The following is a 25,305-nucleotide window of genomic DNA, read 5'->3' on the forward strand; positions in this document are numbered from 1 at the left end:
CACCATAATTGTAGATTTGTCTTTGTAGTTCTGTCGTTTTTTACTTTATATATTTTTAGGCTCTTATTTCATGCATACAAATTTAGAATTGTTATATCTGCCTGGGGAATTGAACTTTTTATTATTATGATCTCTAGTAATGCTTTTTGCCTTAATGTCTACTTATTTCTATTAATATAGCTATATAAGATTTCTTTTTATTAGTTTTTGCATGGCGTATTTTTCCCCATCTTTTTACTTTCAAGCTTTCTGCATCCTTGTGTGTAGCTGTGTGCTTTATAAGTGGTATATAGTAAGATTTTACTTTTGTACCTTTGTCAAAGATCACTCCTCCGTGTATATGTGGGTCTATTTCTAGACTCTGTTCTCTTCCATTGATCTGTTTGTCTATCTATATGCCAGTGTCACACTGTCCAGATTCCTGTAGGTTTACAGTAAGTGTTGAAGTCCACTAGTGTAAGTTCTCTAATTTTGTTTATTGGGTGTATTCGTCTGTAATTTTCTTTTCTTATAATGTCTTTGTCTGGTTTTGGTGTGAGGGTAATGCTGGCCTCAGAAAATGAGCTGGGAAGTAATCCCTTCTCTTCAATTTTCGGGAAAAGTTTGTGTGCAAATGGTATTATTTCTTCCTTAAATATTTATTTGGTAGAACTGGCCAATAAAACTTTCCATGGAAAGCATTTAGAAAGATATATTTTTGAAAAAGAAAAATACATCATGAGTTTTTGCTGGTAGTTCCAATTCAAATTAAATATTACAGGGTTTTTACTTAATTTTCTCAATTTTATATTTGTATCTTTTTTTCTCTTATGCTGGAAATCTTGACTCTTAATGGTATTAGCATAACTACTCAGGTGCTTTATCTGTAAGATGGGTGTGTATTTATTTCAAAGTAGCAACGCCATTGTTAAAATTTTTTTAAATCTAATTTTGTTTTACTGTTAAACATTTCCATGGTTCTAAAGTCAAAACTATAAAACCAAGTTTAAATTTCATCTGTGACCTCTCCTTGCATTTTCTCCCATTGGTGGTGTTTTTTAGAGGGAGGAGGGGGCAAAGATATATATGCTTGCTTACACACACACACACACACACACACACACACACACACAGAATATATGTATGTAGGTATATATACATATATATTCATACTTCTTTCCCAAGTTTCTTCTCCATATTTTTTACACAAAATATCATACCTATACGCCCTCTTCTGCACCTGACTTTTTCACTTACAATGTATCTTGGAGATTGCTCCTTAGCAGCATAGAAAGATCTTTTTTTTTTTTTTCTCTGAGGAAGATCAGCCCTGAGCTAACATCCATGCTAATCCTCCTCTTTTTGCTGAGGAAGACTGGCTCTGAGCTAACATCTACTGCCAATCCTCCTCCTTTTTTTTTTTCCCCAAAGCCCCAGTAGATAGTTATAGGTCATAGTTGCACATCCTTCTAGTTGCTGTATGTGGGATGCGGCCTCAGCATGGCTGGAGAAGCAGTGGTCGGTGCGCACCCGGGATCTGAACCCGGGCCCCCAGCAGCAGAGCGCACGCAGTCAACCGCTAAGCCACCTGGCCGGCCCAGAAAGATCTTTTTAATTCCTTTATATAACAGCGTAGTACTTCATTGTATGGGTGTACCATATTATTTAACCATGTATGGGTGTACCATATTATTTAACCAGTCTAATGATGGATATTTGGGAGAAATAGTAACTTTTTCAAAAGATATTTTCCATATTCCAGACCACAACATTGTAGCATTGGCCAGTAGAACTATTTAACCTAATTTTAATCATTTTTATTGAAAACTTTTTCATTTATACATTACTGCAAAAATTCATTTTATAATATGCTAGGTTTCAGTGTGTAGTGTGCTAGAGACTGAATGTATTTTTGAACTAGGAAGGTAAAGTTCCTTACTTTTTATTATTTCTCTGAGCTGATCGTCTTCTAAGCCTTTGTGGCTTTTGCCTTGTAACAAGTGCCTCTGTTTATCTTTTTTGTGTGAGTGAGAAAGATCAGCCCTGAGCTAACATCCATGCCAATCCTCCTCTTTTTGCTGAGGAAGACTGGCCCTGGGCTAACATCCGTACCCATCTTCCTCCACTTTATGTGGGACACCCCCTCAGCATGGCCTGACAAGCGGTGCGTGGGTGCGCGCCCGGGATCCGAACCCGGGCCACCAACAGCGGAACCCGCGCACGTAACCGCTACGCCATGGGGCCGGCCCCTCTGTTTATCTTAAAAGACTTCTACTTGCTTGTGAAACCTCTCAGACCCCTCAATTTGTAGTACCAATTTAATCTCATTAATTCCTTGCTCATGTAATAGAACCCACCATTTTTATAACACCTCAAAAACTTGTTCTCTCGTTATAATCTATCAGGCTGCAAAAGGGCTTATGGCTAATGTGTCTCCTAGTCTTCTGCTTCAAGAAGTACTAACTCCTAAACCAAACAGATTAGTGTCTATATTAAATATGTGTATATTAAGATATCTTAATATTATTTCAGATTTTTGTGATTTGGTAAATAAAATATTCTCCTTGATCTCATATATGACCAGTAGTTCCTTTTGTTTACTCATATTGGTCTTCTGTTTAAAGAATTTTAGTACTTAAGAGTGATATCCCCCTTTATAAATCCTCCTTGGAGTTTACCAAAGTGTTATGTGATCTTAATTACATAGCCTTTTCTCCAAACCCCGCTCTGAGAACCCCTATTCCATCCTTAACTTCTACTACACCATTTTAGTATTCTTTGATTGCTTATCCAAGAGAGAACAGGATGCACCCTTGACTTATCAAAATATTATAAGTACTTTTACCTCTTTCTGGGCAGTGTTAAGACCTTAGAACACTTGGAATCATTAGCCTCCTGCTTACTTCTTCTCCCCTGCTGTTGTTGTCATCATGTATTTTAATTTGTGTTAGACCCCGCAAGGCATAACTATTGTTGTTGCTTTGTATAGTCAACGTTCATTTAGATTTTTTTGTGTGTGTGAGGAAGATCAGCCCTGAGCTAACATCCATGCCGATCTTCCTCCACTTTATGTGGGACGTTGCCATAACATGGCCTGACAAGCGGTGCCTCGGTGCGCGCCCGGGATCCGAACCCAGGCCACCAGCAGTGGAGCATGACCACTTAACCGCTACGCCACAGGGCCGGCCCTCATTTAGATTTTTTAAACAGCTTTACTGAGGTATAACTGACATAAAACAAACTGTACATGTTTAAAATGTACAAATTGATAAGTTTTGACCTATGAATACACCCATGCAACTGTCAGCACACATAGATGTAAATACCCTCCAGTACAGTTGTTTCTACCATCGAATTTCCTAGAAAATTTAGGTGGTCAACAGAGCCTATTGTAGTTCTGTTTTGTTTTGTAACTGCTAGAAATGGACGCAGGGTAGGAGAATTTTCAGAGTTTTTTGTGCCATCCTTTTAGAATTCTGCCCTCATTTTATTTATTTATTTTTTTTCCCCCTAAAGCCCTAGTAGATAGTCGTATGTCATAGCTGCACATCCTTCTAGTTGCTGTATGTGGGACACTGCCTCAGCATGGCCGGAGAAGCAGTGCGTCGGTGCGCGCCCAGGATCCGAACCCGGGCCGCCAATAGCGGAGCGCGCGCACTTAACCGCTAAGCCACGGGGTCGGCCCACTGCTCTCATTTTAGAACTCAGTTAAGAAAAAAAATTTTCACCTGTTTTAGGCCACTTCAGTGCTCTCTCAGGTCCCTTTCATTCTGAAATTTCAGTGCATCTTTTATCAATCTCATACACCTGACTAGCATGACATTTGAGCTTTTCCAGTGTCTAGAAAACATTGATTTCTCCTATGTGCCACCTCTTAGAAATAACAGCAGAAAAATTTAAAGGCTCTTCCGTTCTAATTGAGTCTATGTCTTAGTAATGGTGATTCCTAAAAATGAGATCAGCATACATTTTGATTTAGGTTCTTATTTTGAGACTATAAACACTAATTTTAATGATTTGTGTGTGTGTGTGTGTGTGTGTGTGTCTCCACTACCTGAGAATATACCCATAGGTCATAATAAAGGGGTTTTTTTAGTGTATACTGCTGAGTTTTGGGTTTTATTGTATTAGCTTACACAAAATTTGCATATTTGGGATTATATATTATTCTTCTAGCAAAGAACCTAATATTAGTTTTTAGCCTTTGAGAGTAGTTTTAATTTAAATTTAATTTTCTTTTATTAAATGCTGTAAGACAACCTTACAGTATAAAGTGACTTGAATGACTGTTTTCAAAATTGGAATTTTGTGCATTCTAATTCTATTCTGGAATATATCTATAATAATATTTACTAACACTTATTGAGAGTTTACTGTGTCCTGCCATTTGTATTATCTCATTTAGTCCTTAAAACAACCCTATGTAGTAGAAATTATTATCCTTGCATAACAGATGAGAAACTAAGGCATAGAGAGTTGATGGAACTTACAAATTCACACCACCGGTAAATAACAAATTTGGGATTTAAATCAGGCAATATATTTAAGAGGCAGAGTCTGGCCTCTTAACCAATATAAACTTGTCACGATTAATTTTTTTTCTCTAACACTGAAAAAGAATTATATGAACCAGATGTTCACACTAAATAATTGTAAGATTTTTGACTATTGGGCTAATGGGCTCACCCAGACCAAGTGCGAGGGTGAAGTTAATTTCTTTTTCATTCTTTTAGCTGATATAGCCCAGAGATATAGGATAAGCAAATACCCGACCCTCAAACTGTTCCGTAATGGGATGATGATGAAGAGAGAGTACAGGGGTCAGCGATCAGTGAAGGCCCTCGCAGATTACATCAGGCAACAGAAAAGTGACCCCGTTCAGGAGCTTCATGACTTAGCAGAAGTCACCACTCTTGATGTAAGTTGTTAACTTTTGCTAGATCAAATGAACATTGCCTGTTTAATTAATGTAAATAAATTCTTATGCAATCAAAGAATCTGGACATTTTCTTATAGTTCATTGCAATGGATTTGACATATGCATGCTTAGCCAGTTGAATTTTTCTTGAATTCTCAAGGGAAATGCTAATGTTTTACTGAACCTTTGGATAAAATACATAGCATACAGTAAAGTTGTACTAATTTGGCTTAATTGAGGGCAAAGGGTAGCCTAAATTATGAAGAAATAGAAGTTAACATCAGGCATTCACAACTAAAGTTTCCATATTTTCCTTGGTGGAGACCCTCAGGTATCTGCTCTAATTACTCCTATGTGAGCTCTTTGTATAGGTTTTAGTGTCCTCTAAAATAGTCCCCCTTAATAATAAGCTTAGCAAACGCTTTTCTTTGTACGCGAAGTAGTGTTTAAAAAAACAAAACAGTTGAGTTTGGGCTTTAGATTGTCATTGTCAGGTTTGAGATTTGATATTTACTTACAAGCTAGTAAGTTAGCCAGTTACTGTTTCATGGATGCTGTCAGAAGGCACAAAGCTCCTGGGTCAGAGACAAAGGACTTTTATTGCTCACGTCACAGCAAACAGCATGAGCATGTTTGCATTTGTTTCCTTGCCCTCCAAGTCCTATAGAGGTGACACAGAGGGCCCAGATGGATGCCTGCACATACAGTGAGTTGAGTTACAGGAGAAGAACTCCAGGCTTGGGGAACTCTGGTTCCAGAGCCGGCAGTAAGCCTGCTGTTTGTCCTGGAGGGAGGCATTACCCCAGTCCTCCGTATTGCTTGCTGTAAGCACAACCCTGAGAAATGGCCTGGGTAAGGAGCCGGCAGGGTCTTGCATTCGAGTATACCTAGGTGTGTAGGAGTGTGAGGGAGCCATGGAGGAGTCGCTACCTACAGTCACACGTGATGAATTGATGTACTATTTTAACACCTTTTAGATTTAGTCACCTTAGTTAGGAAAAGACTGTCACTGATTAAATAGTTATCTATTTCTGGAAATTTTAAAATAAAATGCTAGAAGGAAATGTTCAGAATTACATTAGATTGTAGTTGAGATTGTTTTCAACCCAATGTAATCTTTAATAGTTTTGGACTAGATGTTAAAAGCCAAATATGCATTTATAGATAGTCATACTTCATTTGGAGATAACTGAACAACAGCTGGGTAAATGAAATAACATGTTTATAGAACTCGGTGTGTTTGTAAAACAATTACATACCTTATCTTGCAGCGCAGCAAAAGAAATATCATTGGATATTTTGAGCAAAAGGATTCAGAAAACTATAGAGTTTTTGAAAGAGTAGCAAATATTTTGCACGATGATTGTGCCTTCCTTTCTGCATTTGGGTAAGTATCTTAATTGCGAGTGTGTAAGTGGGACAGCTTGGCTGCCATGTTCAATTCTTGTTGTGTCATTTTCTGAGGATGGCCTTTCCAGAAATTGTCTCAGTCCTTTTTATGTGCTGAGGAAGATTCACCCCAAGCTAACATCTGTTGCCAATCTTCCTCTTCTTTGCTGAGGAAGATTCACCCTGAGCTAACATCTGTGGCCAGTCTTCCTCAATTTTGTATGTAGGCGGCTGCCACAGCGTGGCCACTGACGAGTGGTGTAGGTCCACTCGCGGCATCTGCACCCGGGCCACTGAAGCAGAGGGTGCTGAACTTAACTACTAGGCCCCTACCTACTAGGCTGGCCCTTGTCTCAGTCTTCTTAGAGTCACCAACCAGATATCTCTGAACTTGCAAGAGATAAAAAGTCTGCTTATTTTTCTTTCTATATTCTATTTCAGAATATGGTTAAGAGGAAAAGAATGAATAAGCTAACAACTAACTCGCATGCTTTTCTTCAGCTCATTTACTGACACTATCCTGTGTCGTGCAGAATGCTAACCTGTGGGGTTTCCACACTGAAACAACACATCGTCTTGCTCGTTAAGAAGTGTGAGCTTCCTCATCTTTGTTCCTCTCAGGCTCTCCACCCCCTTTTCTTCTCTCTCTCCTGTCTCAGAGGAGCAACGCTCCTTTCCAAGGCTAAGCTCTTGACTTGTGTCCTTGTGACTGTCCCTTCAGAATCCTCCGGGGCTTCGAGCATCAGTTGTCCTTGTTTTCTTTCTCCTGCTTTCAGCCTGATCCTTTTCATGAACTATTTTCCTTTTACAAACACATGATTCTCTTTCCTGACCTTTCTCTTCTATCTCTTGAGCTAAATCTCATCTCTTTCTTTTCATTCCAAAATGTTTTTCAAAGACTAGTTTATGCTTGGCTATGTTGAATTTCTCAACTTTAACCAGTAAAAAAAAAAAACCTTAACCTCTCTGAAGCTGGCTTTCACCTCTGTTAGTCTAATGAAACTGCTCTCTGCACAGTCACAGAATGACTTCTTAATCACCAAATCCACTGGGCTTTTTGCAGTCTTAATCCTCTTTAGTTTCCCTGAAGGATGTGACCCTCAGCTACCCTGTCGTTTTTCTGCAGTGTCTATGCTTGCTGCATGTCGGATCCCCTTGGTTTGCTCCTTACCTTTCTGACTTCTCTGACGTTATCTCCTACTTTTTTCTTTCTCTCTCAAAATGGAATCATTCTTATGGTTCTGTTCTTGACCCTTGCTTCTCATGGGAGGTTGTCTCCACCATCCTTTGACTTTATGCAATATCATTTCTCTCTTCTCCTTGGCCCATAACTGTTGGACTCAGCTGTAGTACCTATCTGGAATAGAGCCCCGATCTCTGGTGCAGTACGTCCTCTCCATTTTGTGACCTTTGTCCTTGTTTTAATGCTTCCGTAGATGTTGTGTGTGTGTTTTATTGTAAACATTATCAGTGTTTTTTGAAGATCAACATACAGAGTCAATAATGAAGGGACTTCTCTCCCAGGCTTTTCGTATTACTGCCTTCTTACCACACAGGCTACTTTGCTGGTCCTCACACTGCAGGCCACTTCTGCAGGACGGTCCTTGCCCTCACTGTTCTCTGTATCTGAAGTGCTTCTCCCAGATATCGTCTCATCAGAAAGATCTTTCTTGATAACTTTGTATAAATAGCAATATTATCATTCAACTTGTCATTCTTTATCCAGTTATTTTTCTTTATAGCACCTCTCAAGATAAATGTATCTAATTGTTTGTCTGTCTTTCCCCACCAAAATGGAAGCTCCATGAGAGCACAGGCATTGTCAGTTTTGTTCACTGCTGTATACCCAGTGCCAGGACCATACCTGGTATAAAGGAAGCACATGGTAAATAGTGAATGAATGGATGAATGAATGAATGAAGCACGTTCTTCCTTTCTGTTCCACTGTCGTCAGTCTAGGTTAGCATCCCTTGCTCCATCTCCTGTACTACTCTAGTCAGAAACTGGAGATAAATCAGTGTTCAATTAATCCAAATATAATTTAGAAAGAGAAAAAGTAACCCATTTGACTTAGAATTTGTTCTAGAATTCACTCACCAGATATTTACTGAACACCTGCTATGTGACAGCTACTGTACTAGCACAGAAAACAACAGTGAACAATAAAAAAAACCATGGCTTATTTATGAACTGTATTCTGATGATGTAGGTCATTTCAATTTGTCTGTTTTTTAGAAGTTTTAGTTTTAAAAAGTAAAAAGTAGAGAATTTACGGTTGAGTCTGACTTAAAAGCAAATAATGTGTTTTTGTGATTGGTCATTGACCACATCAATGACCTTGATCCCCAGTTACTGGAAACAGTTTGGGGTCAAAACCAGCTTTTTAGTGCTAAAACTGCCAATCCAAACTTATAAAATACCGAGTCACAAAAACAGCTAACTAAAATTTTCCTTTAAAAAAATCTGCCTCGGATTAAATTTTTCCTTTGAATATATCCTCTTGTTGGTATTGCATAATTTTATAAGTAGGAAAGATGATGGACAAGTATATATTTCAAGTTGTTATAATTCATACATTGCAAAACAACTAACCGATTCTGCTTCATTCAGGTATATTACTGCTATTATTTTTCTTAAAAAGTATTATTCATACTTCTCTCTTCCTATTAGGGCTGTTTCAAAACCAGAAAGATATAGCGGAGACAACATAATCTACAAACCACCAGGGGTAAGTTGTTATTTCTTAGTGTGTATAAATATAATTTAAATACATGTATAGTATAATCTATAGTTTTATACATGTTAGTATTCACAGAGTCATAGAATTTTCATATAGAAAGGAACCTCAAGGCATCGTCTTGGGCTAATGGCAAACCTTTCAAAGATGGGGACACAGAGCCCTGAAGTCACAGAAGCATTTAGTGGCAGGATCCTCTGGTCCCCAGGCCTTATCCACCTCTCTGTTTTGTGTTCAGCCTGGGACCCAAATTCAGAAAAATGCTCCAGGGGTCTGTGATCATCACTCCTACCTGAATCAGACTAGCCAAGCTCCCAAATCTTCTGGGGTATAAATTAACCTACTACTTGTCAGATAGTAAGGAGTGCTAGGTTGATTTTAACCCTTGGCCGAGAAGTTGTGTGTGTCTAAACTTAGTAGTGCTTAGGCCCAGACAATGGTAGCCACAGCTAAGAGGCACAAAAACACAGTATTTGTTATCCTGAATTGACCTAATGGTCTGTCATTGCAGTTGTTCACACACACACAAATAGAAATCTATAGATAATTTTTCAATTCATAGTTTTCATTTTAATGTTGTTTGTAGTATTTTGACACACTGAAGTTTTTAATTTTTATGTAGTTATGTGAACGAAGTTTTTGCTTAGAAAGCTCATTTCCTATTCTGAATTCAGATAGGTATTTGCCTGTATTTTCTGCAAGGGCATTTCTTTAATAGTAGCTAACATAGTGGGACGGTCTCTCGATTATCAGAATCCACTACAGTGTCTCGCGACGTAGTTTGGTTGTTAAAAGCATAGGCTCTGGAATGAGACTGAGTTTTAATGTCCAGTCTGCCACCTTCCTAGGTGTCTAACTCTGGGAAAGTGTATTAGCTTCTCCGTGCATCAGTTTGTTCATTAGTAAAAACAGCCATGATAATAACAGCACCTGCCTTATGGAGATGTTCTGAGGGTTAAGTGAGTCGGCACACCCAAGTTCTTACAGCAGTGCTTGGACACAGTTTACTCAGTTCCTGTTAGCTAGTATTTTTATCATCATTTTAGGCACTTCATAAATATTGATTTTGAGTGAATATGGAAACAGATACTGGAGGTAATTAATATTAGAGAGAGCCATGCCTTAGATTTATATAGTATCTTGTATTTTTCAAGACTTTTTCACTGGAAGTCCCTAAATTTTCTTCAAACATTTTCAACTTTAAGGGATAGCTAAATTAGTTCACTTGGATAATTCTTCTTTTCACAATGCCTGCCTGCCATTTAAGATACTGATAGTTAGTTGACACAAATCGAAGGAAAAGCAGAAGGCTTAGACATCACAGGTTGGATAATAAGGTCCCTGATAATCATGAAATTATTAGCTTTTTACCATCTACAACCCTCTTTCTCAGCAGTTCCATGTTTTTTGCTTCTTTTGTATCCTCTGTAGATTTTCTGGGCTCATAGATGGCTTTAAGAATGCATTTTTGCTAGCACAGGTTGGATTTGTTTTATTTTTTTTTCTGTTTTTGTAACAGCATTCTGCTCCAGATATGGTATATTTGGGATCCATGACCAATTTTGACGGGACTTACAATTGGATTCAAGATAAATGCGTTCCTCTTGTCCGGGAAATAACATTTGAAAATGGAGAGGTATGGGCACATTTCTAATGTGTGGTGTTATTTTTAACTCAGATTTCTGAGAGAGCAAGCTTCCTCCACCCATCTTACTACAGACTTATCACAGACTTGTTGTAAAAATCACACAGTGAACATAACTACATCATAGCTATTTCCGTAATACGGGCCAGTGCTTCTCCACCTTTGCTGTCCCAGAACCTCTCTGTTGCATTTCCTGCAATTGCAGTGGTTCACTACAGCCTTGAAAATGAGTTTGAAAACACCTCTCTGGTGATTCTGATACCCACAAAGATTCCTGTGTAAGTGGATGTCCTTTAGAAGCAACACTCTGCAGATTTTAGTTACAATTAATTGTATACAGTGGATAATGCTATGCCATAGAGAGGTTTTTCTGATTCCTTTCTATCCTGAAAAAATGAAATTGTGTTCTCTTTTTCCATCGTAAATAAGAAAACAGTTACTAGTTATCATGTAACTGACTTCAGTGATCCCATGCACTTAAAATACAGTGCAGACTTACAACTCCCACAAAAACTTAAGAGGTTGGAAAAGTACAAAGGGCTATGTCTGTGAGGTACCTCTTCTGTTCTTTACTATATTCAAAACGTATCTTTCATTACATTTCACTCCTTCATTTTTAAAACCCACAGTCTAAGAATGCAATTTAAAAAAAACATTTTAAGTACAATTAAACTTTTTATATGCATATACACTACAAAGAATTATATGTGCATAGCTCAGATTTTAAATATACAACTCAGGAAGTTATCACAGAGTAAACACACCCGTATAATCACTACCTAGTCAGAGGCTGGCAATTCTGTAAAGGGTCAGATAGTAAATATTTTAGGGTTTGCAGTTCATACTGTCTCTGTCGCAACTACGAAACTTTGCAGCAGTGGCACAAAAGCAGCCTTAGACAATACATAAGTGAGTGTGGTTGTGTTCCGGTAAAGCTGGCTTGCTTGCTTAGTTTTTCAAATGAACATTCCCGCTACTTTCCTCAGTTGTCTAGGCTTCAGGGATGTTCAGCTGAATTACTTACATTTTTATTGCATTAGCTCATTTAGTCCTCAGAGGCTCAAAGAGATTTTGTAACTTGTGGCGATTAATCACCTGCTGTGGCAGTTCTTGCAGGAATAGTTTCAAAGACAGAGTTTAAAGCTATAGACCTGGAAAATCTTAAACAATTAAACAGGGGTCCCCCCCATAGTAGTTGGCACATTTAATTATTCTTTAGATTTATTATATTATAACCAGCTACCCATAAATCATTTAAACTATGGAGAGAGATTTGTTAACCTCTAAATCTGATTGTCTTGCTGTCCCTCCCTGAATCTTTTAATACCTGCTTAGTAAAGAATCTGTTGGGGGGCCGGCCAGGTGGCGTAGCAGTTAAGTTTGCGCGCTCCGCTTTGGCAGCCCAGGGTTCGCAGGTTCGTATCCCGGGAGCGCACCAACGCACTGCTTGTCAAGCCATGCTTGTGGTGGTGTCCCATGTAAAGTAGAGGAAGGTGGGCACGGATGTTAGCCCAGGGCTGATCTTCCTCAGCAAGAAAGAGAGGAGGGTTTGCATCTGATGTTAGCTCAGGGCTGATCTTCCTCACAAAAAAAAAAAAAAAAAAAGAATCTGTTGGTATGGGCACAGGTAAGCTAGGAAGCCCAACCAGCATAAACTGCCAGCTGCTACGTTAATGTATGTAAATTAGCTTAGCAAGCTAATCGACATAGATATTTTCAAACTACTATAATCTGTTTATTACTTCTCTCCCAGTTCATCCATATTTTTGCTTAGTCTAATAAAGTAATATGTTATATTGTTTTTACTTTTATCTTCCTGGCTCTTAAGTTTTCTAAAAGGTGACTGCTGAATCTTCTTTCCCAATTAGTATTCAGCAATACTTGTGTCTTCAGTTTTTCAGTCATAGGTTGATTACACATTATTGTGTACAAACATTTGCGAGCAAAGGACAAGTGAAATAAGCCTCTGTCTTCAAGGGGTTTGCAGTTCAGCAGTTCACGTGTACAGATAACGAATATACAGGTGTGCCACGTGAGGGCACTGAGAGTGTTCTGGGAGCTCACAGGAGAGAATTCATTTCCACCTTTGGCAGAAATGGGGTAGAATCAGGAATGGATTTCTAGGAGAGGCATTTCAGTCCTGAAACAGAAGGGCTACAAGAGAAAGAACTACTAATGGAAATAGAGAAGTTAAGAGGAGGGGCCATGCATTAATGTGGAGTGTTGAAGACTCAACATTAGACTTGGAAATGGAGATATTAAGCAGGAAGTCGAAATCTAGACCTGGATGCTGGACTGGAGCTGGGCTTGGAGATGCAGATAACAGCTCAGTTAGAGGTGGTGGTGAGGTTGTTGAGCTAGTGGAAGTTGCCAGGCTAGAGGAGAGAAGTCCACAGACAGAGCCGTGGGGAGTAGTAGCAGTTATTGTATGTGGGAGAGAAAAAATGTGAGCCCAAGGGGTAAAAAGTGAGGAAGAAGAAACTTTAGATCAGGTAGCTAAAAGGTCAGTGTGATGCCAGGGGCTGGGGCAGTAGAGATGGGGAGTGACTGCTAATGAGTATGGGGTTTCTTTCTGGAGTAATGAAAATGTTCTGGAATTAGATAATATTGATGTTTGCAAACCTTGTGAATATAATAAAGCCCACTAAATTGCACACTTAAAAATGGTGAATTTTATGGTATGTGAATTATATCTTAATTAAAAAAAAGGTAAATGTGATGAAAAGCTTAATAATTTATCCTGTATATGAGTGTAACAGGCTTAAACATGGAGATAGGAATTGGAAGAAAATTCCTATCCTATAAGATAGGTTTGTTTCAGTTATTTTTGGAAAAAGGACATTTGTGCTTTCTGCTGAGGCAGTTCCTAAATTACAGAGATACATGCAAAAGGATAGTTGATGGAAATAATTTTATCATCAGGCCCTTTCTGGACTTTTTTTTATAAGTCAGAACTTAGCATTTGTCAGAGAGAATAAATGATTAAAATCTGCTGTCTACTTATCACATTTCTCCTGTATTATTCTCTAATAACAATAATACAAATTTTTAATGCACTTTATAATTCTTGAGGTACTTTTGTGTATGTATTTATTACAAGCTATGTAAACATGCACATATATAGTGGCAGGTATTTGTAATAATGTTGATAAATTGTGTATTGGTTGAAAACTGGCTATGTTACGGGGTTTTTGTCTTTTGCTCTGAATCAGACACTTTTCAGCTTTGGGTAGGCCTCATGTAAGTGGAGTGGTTTTTGCAATAAACCTTAGAAAAACGTAAGTTTGCAAATCAGATTTATTTGCTACTGGTACACTCAGTTTTTCAGTGTTATCTGTGAAGACTGAAAATACTAATCATGTTTACCCCACCCTAAATCAACATCTTGATAAAGAACCAGCATAGTTCCTCCTTTGGTTAACTCATTTTTTAAATATCGTAGCTTCATCCAGTACTAGCTACCAGCCCAGCCCAGTGGTAACTTTAAGGCAGATCAGTTTGTGCAGTAGAGCGGGAGGACATGTGGGTCCTCGAGTGCTGGGGGAGGGAATGAGTTCCCTCTTCCACTCAAGCTAATGTCTGTTTACCCCACTGAACCGTTTTTTCCTGGAATGTTCCAACTGTTGCATGTTATGTGGGTGGGGTTCAAAATTGTTCCTACCCAGAAAATAGCTAGAACTGAATGGAAAGGCCTGATAATTCTCATTGAATACTTCTCTATACAGGAATTGACAGAAGAAGGACTGCCTTTTCTCATACTCTTCCACATGAAAGAAGATACAGAAAGTTTAGAGATATTCCAGAATGAAGTAGCTCGACAATTAATAAGTGAAAAAGGTAGATGGATTAAGGTGTTTATTTTCATCCTTTCTTTCTCTTTGTTTCTTTCTTTCTCCCCCCGCCCCCATTACATTCATACTGACATAAACATATTTGGGTTAAAAATTTATTGAGTTCTTTTAACTCTACTCAGCCCTGGAAATTACAAGTAAACATGGGGGTGGGAGGCATTAGTAGAGAGAGAATATGAAGCAGTGGCTTCTTTTTTTTAAACCATGACTGTTTTAGCTCCCTAAAACCAAACAGTCCCTAAAATCAAGCAGCGTGAAAAGTGGGGTCATGGATGGACGATGTTAACTTTAGGCACTTTGTTCCAGCACCTTGATACTTTTCTTGTCCCTTTGTAATAGATAGTCTCAGAGATATTGTTGAGAGAATTTACACAGTCTGATTAACATTTATTTCTAAATGAATGAAAGTTGAGTAGTTCTCTGTGGACTTCTCCAAAGTATTAAAAAAGAATTTGAGGTATCACCAGCTTTCCTTCTGTAATTAGAGAAGAAAATCAAACAAACTGAAGGCATTGTATAGTGCCATGCCCATGTTAGTCCCTTAGTAAATATTTTTGGGGTTGAATTAGATTAAAAATCAACCAGTAGGGACTGGAAGGGAATCCTTGATGAAGTGAAGATGGTCCCGTGAGAACAGCTCATATGTTAGTTTCAGGAACTTGCTCCTCCCACTGCAGAGCAGATGATAGCCCATTTAAGGTAAATACAAAATTCACTACAGCATTTGAATTCAGGTTGAGTTCATATAATTTCTAAGAAATTATACTCTCTGCCCTAAGAGCTAAAATCCTACCTCTTTGTGTGTTGTAATATTTAGGTTTCAGTTTTTGTGACCTATATCACTCTAAAACATGTTGGTTGTTTTAGTATGTCACTTTTTATGAACTTGCAATCTTATGAGAATGCAATCAAGAAAATTCTAATCTACCTCTACAAATTCTATTTCTTTTAAAGGTACAATAAACTTCTTACATGCTGACTGTGACAAATTTAGACATCCTCTTCTGCACATACAGAAAACTCCAGCAGATTGCCCTGTAATAGCTATTGACAGCTTCAGACATATGTATGTGTTTGGAGACTTCAGGGATGTATTGTAAGTATTCATTTTGGTTTATTTAATTATTGACATGTGTCTCAAAAATGAACTTAAAACAATCACTTGAATATTTAAATAATTCTGTGTTGGAACAGTAATACTTTGTTATTTGGATGGAAGAGGGTTTTTTTCCCCCACTCTAGAGTATGGTGTAGTTGACTATGAGAATTATGATATATCCCTATAGAAATTCCAGCATTGGATGACCCTAATCCTCGGGAACTAATCTCTGAAAGAAAATTTTTGACCTATGAGAAATTAGTTCTTAATTGAGTTTGGTCTTTGTCAGCACATCAAGGAAAGTAGATTACAATGCTAGGTCAGGTTAAAGGAAATTGGTAATATTGCTGCTCATTCGTGACTGTGTCTAGCAAGAGCATTAGTGGTACATTATTTAAGATCCAGAAGATGGCTGTGACCAGGCATTTCTAAGGGCCTACAGCTATGAACCTTTCCAAGAACAGATAAGCTTTCTGATTCTATTCTCAGCTATTCATAGTATTAATAAACATATAAACTCTATAAGTACCACAGATAATTAAATTTTTATCAGCTGAGATGTTAAATACAATGGTTAAAAATGGAGAGGTTTCTTCATATATGAAAAATTTAAGCAGTACAGCTATTAATTCATGTTAGACCTTTTCTTTTTAAAATTTGTTTAAATACCCTTTTTTATGTCCAAAGATTAAACTGCAAGTTATAGGATGATTTGAAGTCTTATTACAGAATGAATTACCTCACTCACTTTTAAATATTTCAGTAGAGATGTGGTTGTTTAAGAGCAGATTCTCAGTCCTAACATGTAGGCCTAGATTTGAGTCCTGCCTTGGGCAGGTCACTTAACTTCTCTGTTCTTGTTTCTTTACATTTAAAATATGGTTGATGGTACAACCTACCTAATGAGATTGTAAGAAAATTAATGAGAGATGGTAGTGGTGTTATAAACCATAAAGTACTAATGAATATTAGTTGTTTTTAGTTTACCTACACTCAAAAGAATACCATTTAGCCTATTAACTCGTTAAATATTTATCCAGATCTTCTATATGACAGTCATTGTATAATATAAACCAAGTCATATAAACCAACGGTTTAAAGTTTACTAAGAACTCACAACCAAGAAGTTTATTTGGAAAAAAGTTTAGTAAGTTTACTTAAAAAAAGTTTATTAAGAACTCACAACAGAGTAGAGACAGGAGACAAGAAGGTAGCAGGCATTGTGTTTCCTGATGTGATAAGTGCCCTGACAGAGTTCAACAGACAGGTGCCTGATCCAAGGTTTCTGGAGATGTTGATGCTTAAGGCAGGTCCTAAAGTTGTGTACAGGTTTCTTGTGGAGGTGAGAAGGAGACCGGGCTTGGAGAAAGGGGACGTTGGCAGAAACAAGTATAAGACTGTCGGCTGAATACAAGTGGACGGGAGGGGAATCCTGAGGGAGGAGGTCAAGAGAAGTAAGCAAGGGCTAGCTCATGCAAGCCCTTATATGCTGTGTTAGGGAAGTGTGGCATTATCCTAAAAACTGTGAAGAGCCAATGAAGAGTTTTAATCAGGGGATTGTTTTTTAAAGATCATTCTGGCTGCAAACTGGAGACCAGATTAGAGGGGGTCCAAATAGAATCTAGGAGACTCAGTAATCTAGGCAAGAGCTGATGATAGATAACCAGTAGATGATTCTTGAATGAATGAATTGGTTAAATAAATTCTGGCAGTAGCACTAAAGCTAGAGAGAAGCAGGATACTTGAGACGTTTTGCAGGTGGAACAGAAGGCATCCTAGCACATAGGGGAGGGAGAGGCCAGCAGTGATGGCGAGGGGTCTGAGCTGGACAGCTGACTGGGTTGTGAGGGCATTAACTGAGCTGGGGACTCAGTGGAGGAGCAGCCTTGAGGTCAAGATGATGAATTCCCTGTCTTGGCATATTGAACTGGAGGTGCCTGTGGGCCGCAAGGGAGGGGCGTCCAGGAGGGTGTTTCCGTGGCTCTGGGATTCAACAGTGAGATAAGGGCTGGGTCGCGAACACATGAGGATGTAGCTGCAGTTCTTCAAACAGATGAGGGGACCTAGAACAGCGTTGAGAATGGAACTCTGCTGAATACCAGCATTTAAGGGGAGGACAGAAGGAACATGTGCAACAGACGGAGGAGGAGGAGGAATCCAAGAAGTGAGAGAGAAGCCAGAAGACAGTAATGTGGTAGCTGAGGGAGGAGCACGTCCAGCAGGAAAGAACGCTCAACCGGAAGATAAGGATGAAGCATGTTAGATTTGACGGAGAAGAGGCTGTATTGCAATGAATTGAAGATGACTGGTGAGGAAATGAAGATTTGACATAAAAATTCTTGCAAGAAGCTAGCCTCTAAAGGGGAAGAAAAATAGAAGAGTAGCTCCAGAGAGGCACAGGATGAAGTAAAGTTTTAGCTCCCCCCCCGCCCCCTTAGGGTACAAGAAACTAAGCATGATTAAATGCTTGTGGGACAGAATCACATGGAGTGAGGAGTTGTTGAGGAGATAGGAAAGCAGGGCTGATTGATAAAACAAAGCCGTAAGGAGCACGGGGGGAATGAGAAGCAAAGGAGAGGAAATGCCTTCTTCCGCTGTAGTGAGGGAGAGAGGAAAGTGCAGCGTTTCCGTGGGGATGTTTGTGGATTGCGGTGTTAGGGACAGCAGCAGACTGCTGAGGTTCCTGTCTGGTTCTTGCGTTCAACTATGGCTAAGGAAGCACGATCATGTGCTAAGAGTGAGGAGGTGGGGGATAACTGAGGGGGCATGGCCATGCTGGATTTAAAAAGGAAGCCTAGGAGCCGGCCTGGTGGTGTAGTGGTTAAATCTGTGCACTCCGCTTCAGCGCCCCACAGTTCGCAAGTTTGGAACCCCGGGTGCAGACCTATGCACCGCTTGTCAAGCCACGCTGTGGTGGCGTCCCACATAGAAAATAGAGGAAGACGGCCACAGATGTTAGCTCAGGGCCAACCTTCCTCAGCAAAAAGAGGAGGCTTGGCAATGGGTGTTAGCTCAGAGGCAGTCTTCCTCACAAAAAAGGGAAGAGTAGTTGTACCCAGAAATCTACCTTAAAGATCTAGGTCTCCCTCACATCCCGGCATTTATTTAAAAATTGGAACTCATGTAGTCCCCTTAGCAAGTGTGTGAGCGCTGACTGTGGGCTAGACAGAAAGGTCGTGCTGGTCACGTGTCCTCTTCCTACTTCTTCACAGCCTTGCTTCTGGATGCCGCAAGCTCACGCTAAAAGAACAAGGTTTTTTGTTGTTTTTTTTTTTACAAATTTTGGGAAGCCGCTGAGCTTTTTTTTTTTTAATTTTATTTGTTTATTTCCCCCCAAAGCCCCAGTAGATAGCTGTAGGTCATAGCTGCACATCCTTCTAGTTGCTGTATGTGGGACGCGGCCTCAGCATGGCCGGAGAAGCGGTGCGTCAGTGCGAGCCCGGGATCGAACCCGGGCTGCCAGCAGCGGAGCGCGAGCACTTAACTGCTAAGCCACGGGGCCGGCCCAAGAACAAGGTTTTTAGGAGAGAGGGAAGTTGTTCTCGTGGCTGGGCTCGCTGCAGGAGCTTCCAGGCGGTGACTGTGCTTGGCGTTAAACTGCTACCTTACTCATGGGTCGTTTATATGAAGTTTTATCAGCACATTTCCCTACCTCTAGTAGTGGATAAATCTTGGGTTGTTCATTTACCTCTTCCCTTTCACTAGAAACTTACAGCCCTAATTATAAAGTCTCAAATTAGTAGAAGTCACCAGGATGCTGACTCAGGTTAGGTTTACCAATCAGCCACCAAACTATACCCAACTTTGGCTTTTATTCCTAGGAATGTGGTGTTGCACATCAAAGGAAACCTGTGAGGAATTCCATCTTGGCTGTCTTTAAGTCTTCTCCTCTCCTTCTGAAGTCAGATTTAAAACACTCCAGCACTTCTGATCCCATCTTGGTGTCTATTTGTCAGAGAACCCAAACTGACACAAGCGGTCATATTATCACATGACCCCGTCCCCCTACTCTTAGTTCACTGGACCAAGAGATGGGCACTTGACCAAGAAAAGTTAATCCATCAGCTGGCAGCATTCTCCTTATGCCCTGGTGCAAAAAGAAAACAGCCAGTGCAATTCTCCAGAGAAATCTGGAAGTGGGAAATGGTCCTCTCACACCCTAGGCGTGTTTAACTTAGTCCTGTGAGTAGGGAGGGAGATAAGAAAAGTGACTATTTGAAGCTCTCTGAAACAAATTACTTTTTTAATTTCTCCCTTAGGTGCCTGATTGCCCCTCCTAGGCACTGTTCTTTCTAATATTTTTTTAATTGTAAGGAGGCACATGCTGTGTGAGCTACAAACTGAGCCTGTGTGAATAGATGTTAGTGTTAAAAATCAAATAAAACGTGCAGCAAAGTGAATCTGACACATTTAATGGCTTGCCTAATTGTTATTGTGCTGCATGGTAATTAAGGCTTAAATGATAAGCAGTTTCCATAAATTACTGTAATTATTATTACTTTTACTTAGTAACTCAGCATTTCTGGGGTCAACTAGAGGAAACATGGTTGTGGTAAGGAGAGAGAAAGCAGATTTATGGTGCACAGTCTCCTCCAGTGCCAGAGGCGGGCATGGTGGGGGGAGGTGTTCTATTTGCCTCTTCCTTATTTCAGAGAAACTGTGACTTAGGGAGCTAACATAACCAGCAAGGCCATACAACTAATTAGTGGCAGGGCAAGGATTCATGCAGAGTGTACTGAACCCCAAGCTCATAACCTTGATACCAAAGCAGGTACTTGCAGAGCATAGAACAAGCAGTGGAAGTGTGAATGTGAGAGATATGTGAAGAGACTAGTTACTAGTACCTGAAACTGAATCACAGAGCTATGAATCCTTAGATTTTTTCTGTAGTTTGACCAGACTGGTTTCTTGCCATACATAAAGGAATAAATTTTACAGAGAGATAGGAAAAGAATGTGGGGTAATTTCGGAACCTAAGAGCATCTAAGGGCAGGTCTAGGAAATGTCCAATAGCCCCGAGAGAAGAGAATAAATGATGGGGTTATGGTATAAGACTGCTGAAGGACCTTCACGAGAAACTTACCTTCTAAAAAATTGTGGCCAGTGAACACCCTACCCTCTGTACCTAAAGAGTTCTCAGACAGCTGCCACCCTAGCGACAGGGAAGCAGCAGCAGGACAGGCCTCCGTCACTGCTGGGAAAATGGAGGGGGCTACTCCAATGCTAATGAGTGCCCCAACTCTGGGCTCTAGGTCATTTATCCCAGATCACTAAGTCACTGAAAATTATGATCATAATTCCTTAAACGACTCAGGCTGCAGCTGCCTGGCTGCATTGGTGGCAGGGTGAGAGTAGGGGTGGTTGTGGTGAGGAGGTGAGAGAGGCAGGGCAAAACTAAAGCGAGGGGGGGTGGTATCACACTAATTTAGCAATTTGGTCATCTGCTACGACAATTAGCCTGCCTCCTTGAGCTTGGAGGGAGCAAACCCAGAATTGGATGGAATGATAAAGAACTTGGAGGGATAGGTAGAAGAAAAATTTTCAATCAGGTCACCATTAAGGTCCCTTTTAACTCTGAGAATCTGGTTTTTTCCATCATTATCTAGGGAGTCCTTTTTTTACCCAAAGGAGGCTTTTCTTAAGTGGAAAAAAATATTGGTACTAAGAAATCTTCTTAAAAGGCAAATTTATTTAGTTTTTATTATTAACTCTTGCTATACCAACTGCTTTGTGACAAGCATTAATAGATGTTCAGTAAATGTTTTGATTAATTTGCTTTTAATCTGTTTAAGAGTTTGACTACTTTGAATGTATATATCTGCACGTCTGGAATATATCCTAATATTTATCAACTACCCTGTTGTTCCCCACCTCTCCTATTCATCTCTGTAGTTTTGATTCTCTGAATGTGTCTCTTCTGTCAGCCACTGGACAATATATGCAACGGTCCAGGTCCCTAAATGCCATTTTTATTCTCATGTCATGTACTTATCATACACTTGACATCAATTACCTACTTATAAGTACTTTATATTTTATAAATCATTCCAGTATATTTTACCTTATTTGGTGCTGCCAGCAAAATAGACATCAAGTGCTAACAGAGCTGGGCACTGTACCAGCCCTACTTTATACTTTATATGTGTTCAGTTAATCTATAACAAGCTTATAAGTATTATTTCCACTTTTACAATAAAGAAGTTAAGCTCCGAGACTAAAGTCAAGTCACTAAAGAGGCAGTATAGTGTAGTGGTTAGATGCTCAGACTCTAGATCCAGACTGCTTAGGTTCAAATCCCATTCTGTTACCTACTAGTTGTATCACCCTGGGCAGTCTGTTACCACCTTTGTACTTCAGTTTCCTCATCTGTAAAATGGGAATAATAATAGGGTCTACTTCATAGGGTTGTTGTAAGCATTAAATGAATGTGTATATCTATAGCTCTTAGAACAGTGTCTGATACCTGGTAAGTGCTATTGTAAGGCACTTATGATTATTGTAGGCAATAATATACTCAGATTCAAATCCAAGTCTGATTTGATTTAGACTATAAATACCATTAAGTTAAATAAAGCAGTTGTTCTTATGCTACATATCAGAAAGCTGAAGCTCAAAGAGGTTGTTTTTTCACACTGTAATACATTGAGTTTGTACTACATTGTTGTACAAGTTGAGTTAAAAAGTAGTAAACAGTATTAGGAAATTGAATCCAGCAATATATAAAAAAAGAATAATATATCACAACCAAGTGGGCAAGGCTGGTTCAGCATTCAAAAATCAATGAAATTCAGCATATTAATGAATAAACGAGAAAAACTACCAGTCACTTTAATACACGCAAAGCATTTGACAAAATTCAACATTGATTCATGATAAAAATGCTTAAACTTGGAATACATGGAAACTTCCTCAATCTGAGAAAGGACATTTATAAAGAACCTACAGCCAATATCATATTTAATGGTGAAAGACTGAATACTTTCTCCTTAAGTTCAGGAACCAGGCAAAGATGTCTACTCCTTGTGTGTGTGTGTGTGTGTGTGTGTGTGTGTATTAAGCATATCATTTGTTCCTTTATTTCTGATTATAAAACATTTGTTCTTGGGGCTGGCTCTGTGGCCTAGTGGTTAAGTTCGGCACGTTCCGCTTTGGCAGCCCAGGTTCGGATCCTGGGCACAGACTTACACCACTTGTCAGCCATGCTGTGGTGGTGACCCACATACAAAATAGAGGAAGACTGGCACAGATGTTAGCTCAGGGCAGATCTTCCTCAAGCAAAAAGAGGAAGATGGGCAACAGGTGTTACCTCAGGGTGAATCTTCCTCAGGAAAAAGAAATTCTTGAATAATTCTGAAAGTTAATAAAATGCCAAAGAATAAATTAAAAATCATCCACAAATCCCAGAGATCTAGACATATGTGTGTGTTATAAAATTGGGGCCATGCTAGTTTATGAATTTTCTTTTTAACTTATCCACACATTATAAACATCTTCCCTTGTCATTAATATTTTTTCCATTATTTTTAATGGCTAGTTTGCCTTTGAATGTATTGTTTCATGATTTAACTAACCCGTTGTTTGAATCCAGGTTTTTCCCATGAAAAAAATCAGTAACACTGCTACTAATGGGACTTTACCAGAGTCCTCCTCCTCAACATTCTTGTAGTTTTTGGTGCTGTAGAACACTCTCTACTTGAGTTCCATCACGGTTTCCCTTTGTTTTTGGCTCTTTCATTGTCTTTTACTGATTGTGCTTCTCGTCTTTAACCCCTATAGTAACAATCATAGTGCTGTGCTGTCCAGTATGATAGCTGGTAGCCATATATGGTTACATATGTTTAAATTCATTAAAATGATGTAAAATTTAAAAATCAGTTTCTCAGGCACTCTAACCCCATTTCAAGCTGGACTACACCACTGGGAAGTGTTAGGGCAGCTACTCTCTTTTTCCCTTCCTCTGGGGCCCAACAGATCTTCTCTTGACTTCTCACTTCACATCTGCTCCATCGTCCTCTCTGGATACCAGCCTGTTCCTCTGCCTGCCATAACTTCTCTATAGATGTGGTTCTGATTTACCATGACAGGACATAACCTGAACTCTGTATGACTTTGCAACTCTAATCAAGTCATCGGATTATGTTCTTTATATCTCTTAGTTCAGATTCTCCAGACATCTGATTGGCTTAACCCACATAGATTGGTTCCCTCTCCACCCTAAGTTATATGTCCTCCTCCCCTTTTTTCCAACTTTATTGAGGTAAAATTGACAAAAATTGCATATATTTAAGGTGTACAACATCACATTTTGATATATGTATACATTGTGAAATGACCACAATCAAGCTAGTTAACATGTCCATTACCTCACATACTTTTTTGCGGGGGAAGAACAATTAACATCCGCACTCTTAGCAAATTTCAAGTATACAATATAGTATTAATAACTAGACTCACCTTGTTGTACATTAGATCTCCAGAATTTATTCATTGTTTGACCAACATTTTCCCCCTGCTCCCTCTAGTCCTTGCTAACTGATGGTTACCATAGGTACCATGTGACCCAACAATCCCACTTTTGACCCAAAGGAAATGAAATCAGTATCTTGAAGAGATATCTGCACTCTCAGGTTCATTGCAGCATTATTCACAATAGCAAGATAGAGAAACGACCCAAGTGTCCATCAATAGATGAGTGGATAAGGAAAATGTGGTACACACACACACACAGGAATAGTATTCAGCCTTAACAAAGAAGGAAATCCTTTCATTTGTGACAACATGGATGAACCTGGAGGACATTATGCTAAGTGAAATAAGCCAAAAACGGAAAGACAAATACTGCATGGTCTCACTTATATATGGAATCTAAAAAAGCAGAACTCATAGAAGCATATATCTTTCCATTTATTTGTGTCTTCTTCCATCAATGTTTTATAGTTTTCAGTGTACAGATCTTTCACCTCTTAGGCTAAATTTATTCCTAAGTATTTTACTGTTTTTCATAATAATGTCCACTCTCATCAGTTCTATTTAGTATCATACTGGAAGTCCTTGCAAGTTCTAAGACAAGAAAATAAATAAAAGGTGTTCAGACTGGGAAGAAACTATCTTTCTTTATAGATGCCATGACTATGTATGTAGAAATTCCCAATGAATTTACAAAAAAACCCCCTAGAACTAATAAGTGTTTTTAGTAGGATACAAGATAAACGTTTTAAAAATCACTTTTATTTCTATACACTAATAATGAATGATTAGAAACCAAAAAACTTTTGAAGTGCCATTTATAATAGCTCCAAAGGAAACAAAAAAAAGAACTAACAAAATATGTGCAGGATCTGTATGCTGAAAACTGTAAAATGCTGATGAAAGAAACGAATGAAAAATAAATGAAGAAATATACTGTGTTCATGGATTGGCAGCCTCAATACTGTTAAGATGTCACTTCTCCCCAAATTGATCTATAGATTTAATGCAATCTCAATCAAAATCTTAGCTAGATTTACTGTAGATATAGACAAGTTGATTCTAAAGTTTATGTGGAAAGGTAAAACTGGAATAACCAAAGCAACATTAAGAAAGAAAGAAAGTTGGAGGACTCATATTACCCAATTTTAAGACATACTATTAAGACAGTGTAGTATTGGTGGAAAAACAGGTACATAGAGTTGTGGAACAGAATAGAGA

The 25,305-nt window shown here is 38.9% G+C and overlaps 1 protein-coding gene across 1 annotated transcript in view; it reads left to right on the forward strand.

The window, feature by feature from the left end:
* The window catches only part of ERP44 (endoplasmic reticulum protein 44), an 83,438-nt gene that overhangs the window by 52,263 nt on the left and 5,870 nt on the right, over positions 1–25,305 (forward strand). Inside the window, exons 5-10 of the mRNA XM_004423256.3 lie at positions 4,713–4,897; positions 6,169–6,284; positions 8,957–9,014; positions 10,543–10,659; positions 14,394–14,505; positions 15,474–15,615. Of these exons, the coding sequence (XP_004423313.1) occupies positions 4,713–4,897; positions 6,169–6,284; positions 8,957–9,014; positions 10,543–10,659; positions 14,394–14,505; positions 15,474–15,615 (730 nt within the window). The remainder of the gene's footprint in view (positions 1–4,712; positions 4,898–6,168; positions 6,285–8,956; positions 9,015–10,542; positions 10,660–14,393; positions 14,506–15,473; positions 15,616–25,305) is intronic.

Source organism: Ceratotherium simum, chromosome 29 (assembly GCF_057802395.1).
Source record: "Ceratotherium simum simum isolate JZ-2026a chromosome 29, ASM5780239v1, whole genome shotgun sequence".
Lineage (NCBI taxonomy): Eukaryota > Metazoa > Chordata > Mammalia > Perissodactyla > Rhinocerotidae > Ceratotherium > Ceratotherium simum.